This window comes from Narcine bancroftii, chromosome 13 (assembly GCF_036971445.1).
Source record: "Narcine bancroftii isolate sNarBan1 chromosome 13, sNarBan1.hap1, whole genome shotgun sequence".
Taxonomy (NCBI): domain Eukaryota; kingdom Metazoa; phylum Chordata; class Chondrichthyes; order Torpediniformes; family Narcinidae; genus Narcine; species Narcine bancroftii.
The window spans coordinates 85,741,109-85,758,274 of record NC_091481.1 but is presented as its reverse complement, the minus strand read 5'-3'; the positions used below and the strand labels follow the sequence as shown (position 1 = coordinate 85,758,274).

Genomic DNA, 17,166 nt, shown 5'->3' with positions numbered 1-17,166 from the left:
TCATTGATACACACCACCCAGGTCATGGTCTGTTCTCACTGCTGCCATCAGGAAGGAGGTGCAAGTACCACAACACTCGTACCTGCAGGTTCAGGAATAGCTGCCTTTCAACTATCAGACTCATTTAAGGACTTGCTCTGCTCTTTATATATTGATGTCTATTTATACTTCTGTATTTGCACAGTCAGTTTGCTTACAATTCTTTATTTTAGTACAGTTTGCACTTGCTGGTAATTAGAAATTCTGCTTGGCCCGCAGGAAAAAGAACCTCAAGGTTGTATGTGACTGTCATGTATGTACTCTGACAATGTCAGAGCGGTGTGGGTGGCATAGCGGTTAGTGCAACGAACAGTGATTGGGACCAGGGTTCGAATTCTGCGCTGTTTTTAAGGAGTTGGTACATTCTCCCTGTGTCTACATGGGTTTTCCCTGGTGGCTCAGGTTTCCTCCCGCTGTTTGAAACGTACGGGGGTGGGTTTTGTTGGTCAATTTGCTATAATTAGGCCAAAGCGGCCTGTAACCGTGCTGTATGTTTAAATTTACAAATATGTAACTTAAATTTAAAAATCGAAATTTGTCCTGAAAATGGGTCTGGATCTGAAACGTTGATTGTCCGTTTCTCTTCGCGACTACTGCTTGGCCCACTGAGTCCTTCCAGCTCCTTTGCATTTGTGTTTCCCGTATTAAAGTCTTCGTGCTTTCACTGTTGAATTTCAGTGCTACAAATTTGAGCTTGTATGCTGAGTGCCAGGATTCTCAGATAACTGAGGAGTCTGCTAAGGATGGAATTCTCATGGGTTCCTTGTGATCTGCATCTTTTCCAGGTGCACTTCAGGAAGAGGGTAAAATGGCACTGGATCAGCTCCTGAAGTTTATGGTTCACCCTGCCATCTCCAGCATCAACCTTACAGCTGCCTTGGGCTCATTGGCAACCATTGCTCGGCAACGGCCCATGTACATGTCCGAAGTGATCCAGGCATACGAAACCCTTCATGGTGAGGATATGGAAAGCAAGACTGGTTTTTTGTTATCTTTAATGTTCCACGGAGTTTCCCTGAAAATTTTCCGGCAACCCTCCCGTGTACCTGCGTGGTGAAAAGGTTGGCCCAGGAATTTTAAACAGGTCCTGGGAACCAAATGGCCAAGCAGGGAAGCCTCGTGACGTCAATGCTTGCTTGGCGATTAAAATTAAAAGATGATTACTGCCTGACAACAGCAGGCCGCTTCGGCACGTCGCAACAGCAGCATGAATGCAGGATGGCTGACTGTCCTTGTGGACCATGATTCTTCATGCAGCTGTGTTTCCCAGAGCGGGTCCAGCTGTGTGAGGGATTATGAGAAACTAAATCGGCCATTCATCCTGCATTGTGCTACCGCCGCGACGTGCAGGAACGAGGGGCAGGTGAATGACTGACCATCGGGGGGGTGAACTTGCATAACACATCATTGGTTGGGAGAAGCTCTTCCCCCATCCAAATTGCTGGGAGGTCCTGAATTCCTGGGAATTTCACTGGGACAAAGTCGGGTCACTGCTCCACTGCGGTGTGAAAACGGCTTTTGTTTAATATCTGTGTTTCTCTTCTTAAAGACCAGCAATGAATCCATAAAAAAAATTGGGCAGGTACTTAAAAGGATGGGAAGGGGCGTACAGGTGAGAGTAGAGAAATAAGCTGATGGGGGGAGGGGGATAGCCCTCTAGAGAGGGGAGGGGCCAAGCCCAAAACCTTGGTTACCCTTTACTTCCTGTGAATGCTGTATGACATGCTGAGTTCCTCTGGCACGTTTGTAGACGCCAGCGTCTGCAGGTTTTCATGTTTAACTGAATATTGCACCTGTCAGTAATAACACAAAGCTGGAGAAACTCAGCCGGCTAAACTGTACTTTAAATAGCAAAGATAAAGATGCATAACCAACATTTCGGGCTTGAGCCCTTCATTCAGGTCTGAACTTGGGCGCCTGCCTACATTTTGCTCATAACGAGGAAGGGCTCAAGCCTGAAATGTTGGCTATGTATCATCATCTTTGCTCCATAAAGTTTCTCCAGCGTCATGTTTTTACTTCATTCAGGAGTCTGCAGACTTTTGTGTTTTACTATTGCACCTGTCAGATTGTTCACTCCCATTTTCTGGTTTCAGCCAATCTCCCGCCGACGTTGGCGAAGTCGCAGGTCAGCAGTGTGCGGAAGAACGTGAAGTTGCACCTGCTGAGTGTCCTGAAGCACCCGTCCTCCTTTGAGTTCCACACCCAGATCACCACGCTCCTCCTCGACCTGGGCACACAGCAGCAGGAAATCGCGCGCAACATGCCCAACCTGAAGGATGTGCGGAAAAGGCACCGGGACGACACTGATCAGGGGCTCAAGAAAATCAAAATGGGTAAGAGGGCTGCCTGAACCTGGTGCGGCCGTGATTCCATGCTACAGAAGGAGTTGGGGTTAGATGAAACCACTGTTAGATTTTAAAATGATTTGCATTGTGTTCAGAACTGGGGCATGCCATTAACACCATAGTTGCTTCATAAAGGCATTAAGCATCAGAGGGACCACTGATACCTGAGCAGATTGACCGAAAGGCTGGCTACCTGTAGCCTTTCACCATCCGAATCCTGCTTCAGGGCTGCATTTCAGGAAATCTTTAGGACAAAATTATTTTTCACCCTTAAAATCTTGTGTGCAAGATGTGCCATTTTGTTCTTGGTTCTAATCCTGCAGCTTTTAAGGCAGAAGAAAATTGGGATATCTTCCCTGACACTGTTCTGTTTAATGAATTCCACCATTTATTCAGGCTGGTAATTAGAAATCAGAAATCCTCTCAGTTCCAAATGAAGTGACAAATCAAATTTAATATAACCATAAGCTAATGCATCCGTCAAGGTGCAACGAGGCCTGGAAACAAAGAGAATGCATGCCCACTGTTTTTCCAAAATGCACACCTTGATAAGCCAAGATTATTGTTTATTAGTGCTTTATTAACAAGAATATGAAGACTGGTTGTTTAGCTAGAACTGCACACAACACTGTAGGCCATGGCTTGAGCACTGCTTACCATTCTGGTCACTGCTTTACAGCAATGCTCTCCCTCCATCGGAGAGAATGTCGGGGAGCTGGACAGGAACATTGCCAGAGTGGAACATAGTAGTAATGAGGAAATACTGAATAAGCTTGGGTTGGTTAGAACATAAGATGGAGGTGCATAAATGCATTCCTTGTAAGCCAAGCGAAATAAAGTAATTGGAAGAAGAAAGAAATGATTGGGTTGTTGGCAAAATTAGCCAAAGAGTGGCAGTCTGGAATTGCAGCTTGAAAGGGTAATAGAGGCAGGATCCTTTTCTCTTGGAAAAGCACCTGATGTGTCCTTGAAGAGAGGTAATTGTATGTAAAAACTGAGGAGCCTGTTTTGGATGATGGATTAGTCTGGGTCTTTTTTGAGTGGTGGTGTGGGCTGAAAGGGAACTTTCTGTACTTTTTCTGTGATTCCTTGAATGTGACACAAACACCTTGGGGTTAATAGGCAGATCTTAACTGAGTTCAAAAAAAAACCCCAGTAGATTTGGAGGAACACTGTTCTCACTGCAACTCGTGTAGATAATCTTGAGCAGCATCAGAAGGAGAAAAAGATTGGCCATCGTTTCGAGTGTATCAAATCTAGATGAAGGATTCCGCCCCAAAGCATCAATCATTGTATTACTCCTGTTCATGTCACTCAGCCTAATGAGTTTCTCCAGCAGATTTCCTCCTGCCCCCAACCCAGCAAGGCAGACTCTCCTGTGTCTCTAGTCTCTGGGTCACGTGCATATTAGTCAGGCGCAGGTAACGGCAAGCTTTGCACTGGAAACCTGTTCACTTGATATTTGTGCAAGAATCATTACCAGTAGATCTGTCCTTTTGAAAAGCATTTGGTTTTTCATCAGCTTGGCTCAAAACTGATTTTAAAACCCCGATCGGAGTTTCTCCAACATTTCCTGTCTTTAATTGATCTCACCATCCACGCCCGTTATCACTTCATGATCCCCACTGTGAAAGCAGCTATTACATTCCAACGTTTTTTAAATTTAAATGTAGATATACAGCAGGGTTACAGGCCATTTCAGCCCACAAGTCCATGCTTCCCAATTACACCCAATTAACCTAGAGCTCCGGTACACTTCGAACGGTGGAAAGGAACAGGAGCCCCTGGGGAAAACCCATGCAGACACGGGGAGAATATGCAGACTCCTTGCAGCCAGCGCAGGATTCGAACCCCGGTCCCGATCGCTGGTGCTGCAACGATGCTGTGCTGCCTGCCAATCTGAAATATCAAATGCATGGGCATCCCAATGAAGAATATTCCGAGGAGGAGTCACGTGATGGAGTAGTGGCCGGACGGTGAACTCCAGCCCTCTCCAGAAAAGTCGGGAAAAACAAGAGAAAATACAAAGGCACAGAAATACAAGTTAAAGAAAAGTGAGTATAAAGGTGGAAAGAAGATGGAGACAAAAGGAGAAAAATCAAAATCAACGGAAAGAAGAGAGGAAGAGAAGACAACGGAGGAAAAAGGTGAAGGCCTTACCTGTCCGAAGAGGCCCGCTGTGGAGAGAGAAACCCGCTCCCTCAGGTCGGTAGAAAAAGAACTACAACAATGGCTCACAGAGCCGAGTAAAAGTGCGCAACCGCGCATGCAAAAAAACACACCGACGGGAGGGGGGACCAGCTGGGGAGTCGATCTCCACAGCCGGCAACGACAGCTGCAGAACACCTGCAGCAAGAAGAGACCACAGAAGACAATGGAAACAAGAAAGAAGAGGAGGAAAGGGCAGCAAAGAAACAACAGATGGTCAACCCAGAGGAAGAAGAAGAGGAAGAGTACAGTGAAATAGATAAAGGGAAAGGCAAGGTAAAGGATATACTTGCTCTTGTTAGAGGATACATGGAGTCATTTAAAGAATGGCAAACACAGGAATTCAATGATTTAAGAAGAAGAATAAACAACACAGAAGAGAAAATAAATAAAATGGATATGACCTTAACAGAAATGGGGAAAAAAATGGACAAGATGGAAGAACGGGCAATAGCAGCAGAAATGGAGGTAGAAGACTTAAAAAAGAAATTGGAGGAATCTAATAAAAAAACTAAAGAGACACAAGAATTACTAGCCCAAAAAATAGATATAATGGAAAATTATAACAGAAGAAATAACATAAAGATAGTGGGCCTTAAGGAAGATGAAGAAGGCAAGAATATGAGGGAGTTTATAAAAGAATGGATCCCTAAGGCCCTAGGATGTCCAGAACTACAGCAAGAAATGGAAATAGAAAGGGCACATAGAGCATTAGCCCCTAAACCACAACCACAACAAAAACCAAGATCTATTGTAGTAAAATTCCTAAGATATACTACAAGAGAAAAGGTACTGGAGAAGACAATGGAAAAAGTAAGAGAGGGCAACAAACCACTGGAGTATAAAGGGCAAAAAATCTTCATTTATCCAGATATAAGCTTTGAACTCCTAAAGAAGAGAAAAGAGTTCAATACAGCAAAAGCGATTTTATGGAAGAAAGGATATAAATTTACACTGAAGCATCCTGCGGTATTGAAAATATTTATTCCAGGACAACAAAACAGACTATTCTCGGATCCAGAAGAAGCACGAAAATTTGCAGAACAATTACAAAAATAGACTGAGGGATGAAGACGGGTAATGAGAGCAAAAATTATCACGATTGATATGTATGTGGGGAAAGACAAAAATAGACTGAGGGATGAAGAAGGGTAAGGAGGGTAAAAATGACCACGATTGATATGTATGCGGGTAAAGAGGTATAAGAGTGAATAGAGACAATGGGCATATGTGAAAGTATCTGTAATTAGAGGAAAACATAGAGAGTATAGACAAGAATTAATAAGAGAAGGTAATGGAATAGAGAGAATAAGGAGGGAATTAAAAGAGTGACCTTTGTGACATATAAAAAGCGAAATCTTTTCTGGGGGGGGCTGGGTGGGGGAAAAGAGCGGTCACTGCAAAATCAGTTGACGCTTGCGAGTGGATTCGCAAATCCAAATGGAGAGGGGAGATGTGGTTGTCCGACAAGGGATAAAGGGCAACTCAGGAGGGGAAGGGGAGATTGGGGATAAAGAAGATAGAAATAGGAGAATAAGGAAAATGTTGGATGTTGTAGGAATGTTGTCTGGTAAAGAGTTGAAAATAAGAAAACAGAAATGGAAAAGGAGGAAAGGTAATGATGGAAAAACGGAAAGAGAAGATAAACAAAATATAAAATGGCTACGCTGAACTATATGACTCTAAATATTAATGGAATACATAACCAAATTAAAAGGAAGAAACTACTAAATTTACTGAAAAAGGAAAAAATAGATATAGCATTTGTCCAAGAAACACACTTAACTGAATTGGAGCACAAGAAATTAAAGAGAGATTGGGTAGGACATGTAACAGCAGCATCGTATAATTCAAAAGCAAGAGGAGTGGCTATATTAATTAGCAAAAATGTGCCATTTAAAATAGAAGAGGAAATAATAGATCCAGCAGGGAGATATGTTATGATAAAATGTCAGATATATTCAGAGCTTTGGAATCTACTTAATATATATTCACCTAACGAAGAAGATCAAAAGTTTATGCAAGATATCTTTTTGAAGGTAGCTAATACGCAAGGGAACATACTAATAGGAGGGGATTTCAATCTGAATTTGGATCCAAATATGGATAAAACGGGGAAAAAAATTAACAGGAAGAACAAAGTAACCAAATTTATAATTAAATCAATGCAAGAAATGAAACTTGTGGACATATGGAGGAAACAAAACCCAAAAGAAAAGGAATACTCGTACTACTCGACTAGACATAAAACATACTCAAGGATAGACCTATTCCTGTTATCAGCCCACATTCAAGGGAGAGTTAGGAAAACGGAATATAAAGCTAGACTATTATCGGACCACTCACCCCTGTTATTGGCAATAGAGCTAGAGGACATCCCTCCAAGAATGTATAGATGGAGATTAAACCCCATGCTACTTAAAAGACAGGATTTTAGAGAATTTATTGAAAAACAATTAAAAATGTACTTTGAAGTAAATACGGAATCAGTGGAAGATAAGTTTATACTATGGGACGCAATGAAAGCATTCATTAGAGGGCAAATAATAAGTTATGCAACCAAGATGAAGAAGGACTATAACCAGGAAACAGAGCAGTTGGAAAGGGAAATAATAAACATAGAAAAAAAATTAGCAATAAAGGAAGATACAACCAAAAGAAGAGAATTGGCGGATAAAAAAATAAAATATGAAACATTACAAACATATAAGGTGGAGAAGAATATAATGAAGACAAAACAGAAATATTATGAACTAGGTGAAAAAACACACAAAATCTTAGCATGGCAGCTTAAGACAGAGCAAACTAAGAAAATGGTATTGGCAACAAGGAAAAAAGACAAACAAATTACATATAATCCAAAAGAAATGAAGGAAAACTTCAGAGAATTCTATGAACAATTATACCGAACCGAAAACGAAGGGAAAGAAGGGAAAATAGATGAATTTTTGACTAAAATTGAACTACCAAAACTACAAATAGAGGAACAAAATAAATTAACAGAACCATTTGGAACAGTAGAAATACAAGAGATAATAAAAAATTTACCAAATAATAAGACACCAGGAGAGGATGGACTCCCAATAGAATTCTACAAAACATTTAAAGACCTAATAATACCGCCCCTCCTGGATGTAATCAACCAGATTGATGAGACACAAAACTTACCAGATTCATGTAAAACAGCAATAATTACAGTGATACTAAAACAAGGGAAAGATCCACTCTCACCAGCGTCATATAGACCAATATCTCTGCTAAACACAGATTATAAGATAATAGCTAAACTATTAGCGAACAGATTAGCAGAACAGGTACCGAAAATGGTAAATTTAGACCAAACTGGATTTATCAAAAAAAGACGCACAACAGACAATATTTGTAAATTTATTAACTTAATTCATGCAGTAGAAGGAAATAAAGCACCGGCAGTAGCAGTTGCTTTAGACGCAGAGAAGGCCTTCGACAGAGTAGAATGGAATTACTTGTTCAAAGTATTGCAAAAATTCAGTTTACCGGAGAAGTATATTAATTGGATTAAAGCATTATATAAGGGACCGTTAGCGAAAGTGACAGTAAATGGACATGTATCAAAGCAATTTAACTTAAGCAGGTCAACGCGGCAGGGATGCCCACTATCACCATTATTGTTTGCGCTAGCTATAGAACCACTAGCAGAATCGATAAGAAGAGATAATAATATAAAAGGAATAAAAATAAAAGACAGGGAATATAAAATCAGTCTGTTTGCGGATGATGTGATAGTGTACTTAACAGAACCAGAACTATCAATAAAAGAACTATATAAGAAATTGAAGGAATATGGAGAAGTGTCGGGATACAAGATAAACGTAAATAAAAGTGAAGCAATGCCTATGAATAACGCGGATTTCTCAAAATTTAAGGAGGAATCCCCATTCAGATGGCAAACGCAGGCAATAAGATACCTAGGTGTGCAAATAAACAAAAATCTAGGCCAATTATATAAACTCAATTACAATCCACTAATGAAAAAATTACAGGACGATTTAGAGCATTGGAAAGAGCTACCACTAACACTGATAGGAAGGATAAACTGTATTAAAATGAACATTTTTCCAAGGATACTATACTTATTTCAGGCATTGCCAATACAACTGACAGAAAAATTCTTCAAAGAGTTAAAGAAAATAATAAGGAGATTTTTATGGAGAGGGGGGAAACCGAGGATAGCACTAGATAAATTAACAGAATGGTATAAACAAGGAGGCTTACAATTGCCAAACTTCAAAAATTATTATAGAGCCGCACAATTAAGGTACCTATCAGATTTTTATCAAACAAGGGAAAAACCAGACTGGACGAGACTAGAATTAGATAAAATAGGGGAAAAGATACCTGAACACATATTATATAAATGGGACGAAAAATTGGTACAACATAGAACTTCTCCAGTATTACACCATCTCCTCAATATATGGAAGAAGATTCATGTAGAAAGAAATAAAATAAATTACCAAATACCAAAACTAATATTGACGCAAAATAAGCTACTCCCTTTTACAATAGACAACCTTGCCTTTAGAAAATGGGAAAAAAAAGGGATTAAAAGAATAGAAAATTGTTTTTCAGGAAGTAGATTCTTATCCTTTGAACAAATGAGAGATAAGTACAATATAACTGGAGATACAGCGCTGGCATATTACCAACTGAGATCCTACTTGAAAGATAAATTAGGAAACAACTTGAGTTTACCAGAGGGAAGTAACCTTGAATATGTGATTACAGATACAATGTTAATCAAAAGATTTATAAAAAATATGTATATTAAACTGCAAGAAAAGGAGAATGAGGAAACAAATGGTAAAACTAAACAAAAATGGGAACAAGATTTAAATATAAAGATAAAAAAGGAAACATGGGAGAAGTTATGCTCTGGAACGATGAGAAATACAATAAATACGAGGCTGCGTATGATACAATATAATTGGTTACACAGACTAAACATTACACCGCAAAAGTTAAATAAATGGGACCCAACAGTATCTGATAGATGTTTTCGATGTAAAAAAGAAAGGGGAACAACAATTCATGCAATCTGGACATGTGAGAGAGTAGAAAAATTTTGGGATGATCTCAATCAGATATTAAATAAAATAACAGAAAACAATATACCAAAGAATCCAGAGATCTTTCTCCTAAGTAACATAAAAAATAAAGAATTTGGAATTGACTTGGAAGATGCACAAAAAAGATTTGTCAAGATAGCCCTAGCCGTAGCAAAAAAATGTATTATGTCAACCTGGAAATTGGAAGATAATTTGAAAATACAACAATGGTATATAGAAATGAATAAATGTATTCCATTAGAAAAAATAACATATAGTTTAAGAAATAATATTGAAATATTCGAACAAGTATGGGAGCCTTACATTAAATACAATAGCGAAAACCTACCGGGAACAAACATTACCTAAGTTGATGGAAGGAGAAGAAAAGAAAAGAATGGACTCAGTAGAATTTCTGGTGTATTTTTGTTGAATGACAACATTGTCTAACTGAATTAATGCAACCTAGATTGTATACCTAAAATGGATGAGAGGGGGGGGGTGGGGGGGTGGCTTGGGAGGAGGGAGGGGGGAGGGAGAAAAAGTCACTGTAAATGTGTGGAAAAGAAAAAGTGTATATCATGGCTATTGTGATTTATGGTGTGAAAAATAAAAAATTTAAAAAAAAAAAAAAAAGAATATTCCTAGGTCCCCCAATCTTGGGACTAAGAGTTGGGATTCTTTAAGCCAAGGTTGATGCACAGCCACTGTTTCTTTGCCCCATTTCCCCCCCCCCATCAAGCCTGTGCATCATGAGTTGAGTGGTGGTTGTTTTCCTGACAGAAACCTTTGGAGAAGACGACGAAGACAAAGATCTCGAGCAGGCGTCAGTGTCCATAGTCAAACCATCTTCGTCCCAGAACACACAGTCTGCCATTGATGTCACGGCACAATTTCTAATGCCTCTGCTTTCGCCAGAGAATGTGGCGAATTTGGTGAGTTGAGGACAAAATGACTAAACGTGTATGTGTACTGGCATTGATTCTTCATGGATCTGGTAATGTATTGCAGTGGCCAACACTGTTCTAGTGTGTTCATTCAGGGTATGTGGAGGGAGCTGTGGCGGGTTAGGTACAATGACAGCATTTCAAAGAACATGTGTGGCTAGGAGCATGTGAGTGGGATGAGGGCCAAAGCCAAGTAAATGGGGAACAACTTCTATTATGTAGGAAAAGGAAAATGTATAGAGCAGCAGCAAAGTACAAACATGCTGGAGAAACTCAGCAGGTCACAAAGCATCCAGAGGCCTCCGGCCCGAAACGTTGGTTACCTTTCACTTCCTATTGATGCTGTGAAACCTACTGAGTTTCTCCAGCACTTTTGTGTATTCCACTACAATTCCAGCATCTGCAGATTTCCCTGTTTATCTCCGGCAGCAATTAATGCCAGGATCCTGAGGGAAATGGGGCAAGTCATTGTGCTTCAACACTGTATTTGGTGGTACTGACAATGTGTAGGCCAGTGGTTCTAAACCTAATTTTTTTTTTTGCACTCCCCACTCACTTACCACCTTAAGTAATCCTTTGCTAACTACAGAGCACCTATGGCATAGGATGCCATCTGTGGTTAGTAAGGGATTACTTAAGGTGGTACGTGAGTGCAGGGGAAACCTCTTGGGACCCACTGCTGTAGGCCATATGCTGAACGTCTGCCACTATGTGAAAGGGTTTTTGGGTACAATGCCAGATGCCTGTGTGGTGTGTGGGATCCAGAGTGAGCTCTCTGCTCTGTTTCAGGTTCTGATCAGCATGGTCTATTTACCAGATGTGATGCCAGCGTCCTTTCAGGCGACCTACACGCCAGTAGAGTCGGCAGGGACGGACGCTCAGATTAAACATTTGGCCCGACTTATGGCCACGCAGATGACATCAGCAGGCCTTGGACCAGGTAAGGAGAAAAGGTTGGGAGCTTTGGATGGATTTGGTTTGCCCAAGTCCCACGTTGGGTTGCATTTCACCCATTGTTCTGTGTTCTCATTTTATATGAGTGAAGTTGATGCTAATATTCCCATCTATAATTAATTCTGAGAGATTGAAGATCACAAGAAACCAGCCTGATGATTCATTGAGATCAAGACTAACCTTATCACCCTGCTACCTTCAGGCAGAAGGTCCTGAAGTCTGCCACTCAAAGTTCTCTCCCTCCCCACCCCCCAGTTATCAGGCTCAGAATTTTTCCGTACCTTGATGAAGGGCTCAAGCCCGAAACATTGGTTATGTATCTTTACCTTTGCTTTATAAAGTCCACTGTTTGTCCTGCTGAGTGTCTCCAGCATCTTGTTTTTACTTCAGCCACAGTGTTTACAGAATTTCATGTTTTACATCAAGCTCTTGATTCTTCCCTATTTTTCTCCGACTATAAATGACTCTGGGACCATTAAAAGATCTGTATTCGCTATTTAAACCAGCCATTCTCAACGGGGGCCTCAGAACATTTAAGTAAAAGCCTTGTTTTCTTTTCACCTTGTGTCACAAATATTTTTTAATGTAGTCAGTTGGAGAAGTACAGAAAAAACCAGAACTCGACTGTTTCAGAATTCAGTATCAGAATTAATTGTCATGAACGTGTCAAGAAATTTGTTGCTTTGCACATTATCACAGAGCAAACATTTCTATGAAGCACCTTACAAAATAAAAATAATACAAGAAACAGGTGGTAAGACTGTGAACAACCCAAGAAACCATAAATAATTTTTATGTGTATTTATTTTTGGTTCGCTATATGTCGTTTGTGTGTGTACTCTCGTCCAGAGGTGCTGTTTTGCAGATGTACAATCAGTTGACAGTAAACTTGAACTTTTTCCCTAGGTGTTGACCAGATGAAGCTTCAGACGGAAGAGGACCTGAAACAGGGGAAAGATGGTAAATCTGATGGGCTGCTGAGCAAGCGACGGGGCTCCACCATACGGCAGGGCCAGGCTATCTCTGTGGTCGGGGCGCCTGTTCCCTTCTCACAGCCCATGAGGGAAGAGGAGATCCACATAAAACGGCGGCCAGAGCCCATCATGCCTTCCAGTCAGTCAAGGTAATCAGTGTTGCACTGATTTGGAAATCGTTGTATCCCCTGGGATGAGTTCTTCCATCAAGTTCCTAGGCATTGTTCGCACAGTTTAGAGTGGGTTCTGTTGCACTGAAGATGCTTTGAAGGTTGGATTTGAACACAAAATATAAATGAACTGTATAAATCTGTTGGGGCTGGTGCTGATTGACTTTGAGGGCGACTCATTCAACAGTTGAGTGAAGGAATTCCAGGGCTTGCTTGACGAAAGTAATGCAGAGTTTCCCTTGTAGATTGTAGGAGGTAGCAGGGCTGTAGAGGGCACGTGCAATTGGAGTCATTACTCATCCTGTACTTAAATAGCCAGCAACCTTGGCAGAGATCTGCATACTTGACAATCTGGAGCCTCTGTCTGTGATCTGTCCCTGCTTGAGATCAGTTGTAAAAAGGCTAGGAACTGAAATATTTAAGTCATGCTTCCAAAGATTTTACAAGTACCAGCTCTCTACTGCCTCAGTCCTAGGATCACCAAGATGGATTCTTCCCTCTGCTACCTGACCAACATCAGCTCCTGGTTAAATAATAATTTCTGTGGGTTTGATGCCCTCAGCCACGAGATGTTTGGTCTACGCTTCACTCCCATGTTCCTCCCCTATACCTCTGCTTTGAAGACCTTTCTTGAAGCCCACCTCTTTGACCAAGCTTTCTGTCACCTCTGTAGGTAGTTCAGTGTCAAATTGTGTTCCGTGTTTTTCTGGGAAATCTTAAGATGGTTTGTGCTGTTACAGGTGTTTCACCTGTGCAAGTTTGTGTTGTTGGGTAGGGCCAATTGTCCAAGTTCAAGTTTATGATCATCTGACTGTACATGTCCACTTTGACTTGGCTTCGCGGATGAAGATTTATGGAGGGGTATGTCCACGTCTGCTGCAGGCTCGTTGGTGGCTGACAAGTCCGATGCAGGACAGGCAGGCACGGTTGCAGCAGTTGCAAGGGAAAATTGGTGGGTTGGGTGTTGGGTTTTTCCTCCTTTGTCTTTTGTCAGTGAGGTGGGCTCTGCGGTCTTCTTCAAAGGAGGTTGCTGCCCGCCGAATTGTGAGGCGCCAAGATGCACGGTTGGAGGCGATATCAGCCCACTGGCGGTGGTCAATGTGGCAGGCACCAAGAGATTTCTTTAAGCAGTCCTTGTACCTCTTCTTTGGTACACCTCTGTACATGTACAACCCAATGAAATAGTGTTTCTCCAGACCAAAATACACACTCTTGCACTTGCCACATGTAGACACAAATATGTAATCCCAAATGTATATAATTTGGGATGATTGACTCAGTTACAGTTCATTAATTTCACAGCCTGTGGGAAGAAGCTATTTCCCAGTCTGGCAGTCCTGATTTTGATGCTCCTGTACCTTGATGGTGGTGGGTCAAGTATATTGTTGCCAGCTGGAAATTCTTTGAGGCCTATTTAAGCAATGTTCTCTGTGAATGTCGTCAGTCCTCGGCCACTTTGATGTTCCTCTGGAATGACTTCAGGTCCAATGCTTTTCAGCTACCATCCCACATAGTGATGCAGCTGGACAGAACACTCTCAATGGTGCTCCTGTGAAATGTTGTTGCGATGGGTAGCCTGGCCCCCCTCAACCTCCTTACGAAGAATAGGTGCTGCTGTGCCTTTCTGACTAATGAGGTGTTGTGGGTTCAGGATGGGTCCATTCGGATTAGCTGATTGGATAACGTGTCATTTTTCAGACCTTTGGGGCAGAGCGGACGGAAGAAGGTTTTCCGCCTGAGTGACGTGGTGCAGCAGCTGCCTCCAGATAGGATCGACAAGCTGAAGATTGGAGCTTTGCAGCGAATCCTCAACTCTGAGAAAGCAGTAACAAGAAGCGGAGCTGGTCCAGTATGTGTAACTTTTATCTGACTGTGGCCTAGGTGCTTCTGTCTAGGGCCTGTCCTGCATGAACTCTGTCCTGTCGTCAGTCAATAAAATTGCAACCGATCTTCCATCTCATCTGCATTTTCCTCTTCTCTCCTAATCCTTAATTCCTTTGAGCTACAAAAATTGATCTTTTTGAAATTAATTAAAGGCGTGTGTTCATATTCATGTAGATATACAGCACAGTAACGGATCCTGGTCCACGAGCCAGTGCCACCCCTATACACCCATGTGGCCAATAAACCCCTGTACGCCTTTGGAATGTGGGATGAAAACAGAGCGCCCGTAGGAAGCCCCCACGGTCACGGGGAGAACATAAAAAAAAAACTCCTTACAGACAGCATGGGATTCCAACCCAGGTTGCTAGCACTGTAACGATGTTGTGCTAACCATGCCACCCCATTGTTAATCTTCCAAGTTTTCCTCCAGATTCGTGTGAAGATCCTGGCGCGTCTCATGACGCAGTTTGATGGGAAAATGAAAGGCACGATGCTGGACTTCATACTCGAGGATATTCGGAACCGCGTCGACCTGGCATTTGCATGGCTGTACCAAGAGTATAACCTGTACCTCAGCCAATGGCCCAGTGGTTCGCTTCAGAACTATGACGAGTGTCTGACCAGCCTGCTATCAGGCCTGCAGGAGAAGCCGGATCAGAAGGATGGGTCAGTAAGAGTGGGGGGTGGGGAGGAGAGAGAGGGGGAGAGATTTGTGTGTGATGGCTGGCTGCCAGTCCCTCCAGTTTGTTCTGCTTTCTCCACATGGAAATTAAAGGATGCCTGCTTAGCGCAGAGGAATTGCTTCAGAGGGTGGTAAATCTATAATTTGTTGCCACAGGCGGTTGTGGAGGCCGGGTCATTGGGTGTATTTAAGGTAGAGATTGATAGGTTCTTGATGACCCAGGGCATCAAAGGCCGGCAGAGGAGTGGGATCAGCTCATGTTTAAATGATAGGACAGACTCAATGGGCTGAATAGCCTATTTCTGCTCCTGTGTCTTTCGCGTATATAGCATCTCGTGAGAGCCTTGGGATGTCCTGTACTACATTAACAACACGGATTTAGGAAGTGCCTTTGGTGTTCATATTCAGTCTTTAGGTTCTTGTGGTTCACATGCATACTCTTTGCTCTAGGTCAGATAATCTCTGTAATTTATCAGTGGCATTTTTCTCACTGCATTTCTCCTTGTATTAGGCTGTTTACAAAGCTGGTTCTGGAGGCACCGTCTATAACTGACGATGCATTAGAAGTGATCCGGAGATATTGTGAGGATGAGGTAAGGTTGCACGTTGGGGGTTAGGGTTTTAATGCACAGAAATGCTGGAGAAACTCAGCAGGTCCTTGCAGCATTAATGAGAGGCAAAAATGTACAGCAAAATCCATGGAATCCAGCACCTATGGGATTGATAGATGCTGGATAAGAATTTTCCAGTTGCTTTGAGACTTCGTGTGGTATGATTGGCAAACTAATGGCATGCCAATTTTAAACTTTGCTATTTTTTACCTATTTACTTTCCTTTTTTTTGCTTGAGAACTCTGGTTGCTTGAATTCCAGATAACAGGGGTTTTACTGCACATAGAGACAAAGATAGCTCTCAATCACCTCTTATCTCTTGAACTGGACCCCAACAAAAAAAATTCTTACTATCAAACCCACGCACAAAGGAACTGCTGTGGTCTGGCGCACTGACTTCTATCTTATTAAAGTAAGACGACAGCTCTTGTCCCCTCTTATTTGCCCCACAAATGGGACCCCACAAAAAAATTGTACATCTTTGCCTCCGATAGATGCTGTGGGAATTGCCAAGTTTCTCCAGCATCGTCTCCTAGCACCTGCAAACTTTGTTTCACTGGATCTGCTCTGGCGCTGATGGTCACATTGTTTAACTCCTTCCTTTCTTTTCTTTTTCAAATTTTTTATTATTATTATAATTTATAAACACATACAGTTCAAAGAGATATAAAAAAAAATACATAGTAAGTAATGAATTAATACAGAGATATTAAACAATAATATTACAGAATAAAAATATATCATAAAAAAAATTTTTGATCAGTTTAGGGTGTGAATTATCTTTAAAAAAAAAAGATATAATTAATAACAATATATGAAAAAAGAGAAAAAAAACCCCAAAAAAAGAAGAAAAAACAAATCTGAATTTTAAAAAAACTTAAAAAAAAACCTACAGAAATAGCTAAACTACGCCGATCACTCCGATCTCATCTTACAGCCCAATTATCATACATAATCATAGAAAGAAAACAGAGCCAGATCAACTCACCACAAATGAAAATATTGAATAAATGGTCGCCAGGTTAACTCAAACTTAGAAGGGGATTCATAGACAGAGTTTCTAATTTTCTCTAAATTTAAACATAGTATAGTTTGGGTAAACCATTGGAAAACAGTGGGAGGATTAACCTCTTTCCAATTCAATAGTATAGATCTTCTAGCCATTAGTGTAAGAAAAGCAATCATACGATCCGCAGGAAGAGATAAATAAGTCAACTCCTTCCAATGAGAAATTGACATTATTCTCCTCGTCGCCTTTCCTG

General features: G+C 41.3%; 1 protein-coding gene across 3 annotated transcripts in view; it reads left to right on the top strand.

The window, feature by feature from the left end:
• The window catches only part of sympk (symplekin), a 52,263-nt gene that overhangs the window by 12,251 nt on the left and 22,846 nt on the right, over positions 1-17,166 (top strand). For 2 of the 3 annotated variants that reach the window (XR_011348099.1, XM_069908875.1), the window contains exons 7-14: positions 825-995; positions 2,136-2,375; positions 10,466-10,617; positions 11,419-11,569; positions 12,490-12,706; positions 14,426-14,576; positions 15,042-15,277; positions 15,805-15,886. Coding sequence is in view for 2 of the 3 variants with exons in the window: in XM_069908875.1 (XP_069764976.1) it covers positions 825-995; positions 2,136-2,375; positions 10,466-10,617; positions 11,419-11,569; positions 12,490-12,706; positions 14,426-14,576; positions 15,042-15,277; positions 15,805-15,886 (1,400 nt within the window). In the remaining variant the exon portion in view is untranslated. The remainder of the gene's footprint in view (positions 1-824; positions 996-2,135; positions 2,376-10,465; positions 10,618-11,418; positions 11,570-12,489; positions 12,707-14,425; positions 14,577-15,041; positions 15,278-15,804; positions 15,887-17,166) is intronic. The other variant, XM_069908876.1, reaches the window with a different exon arrangement.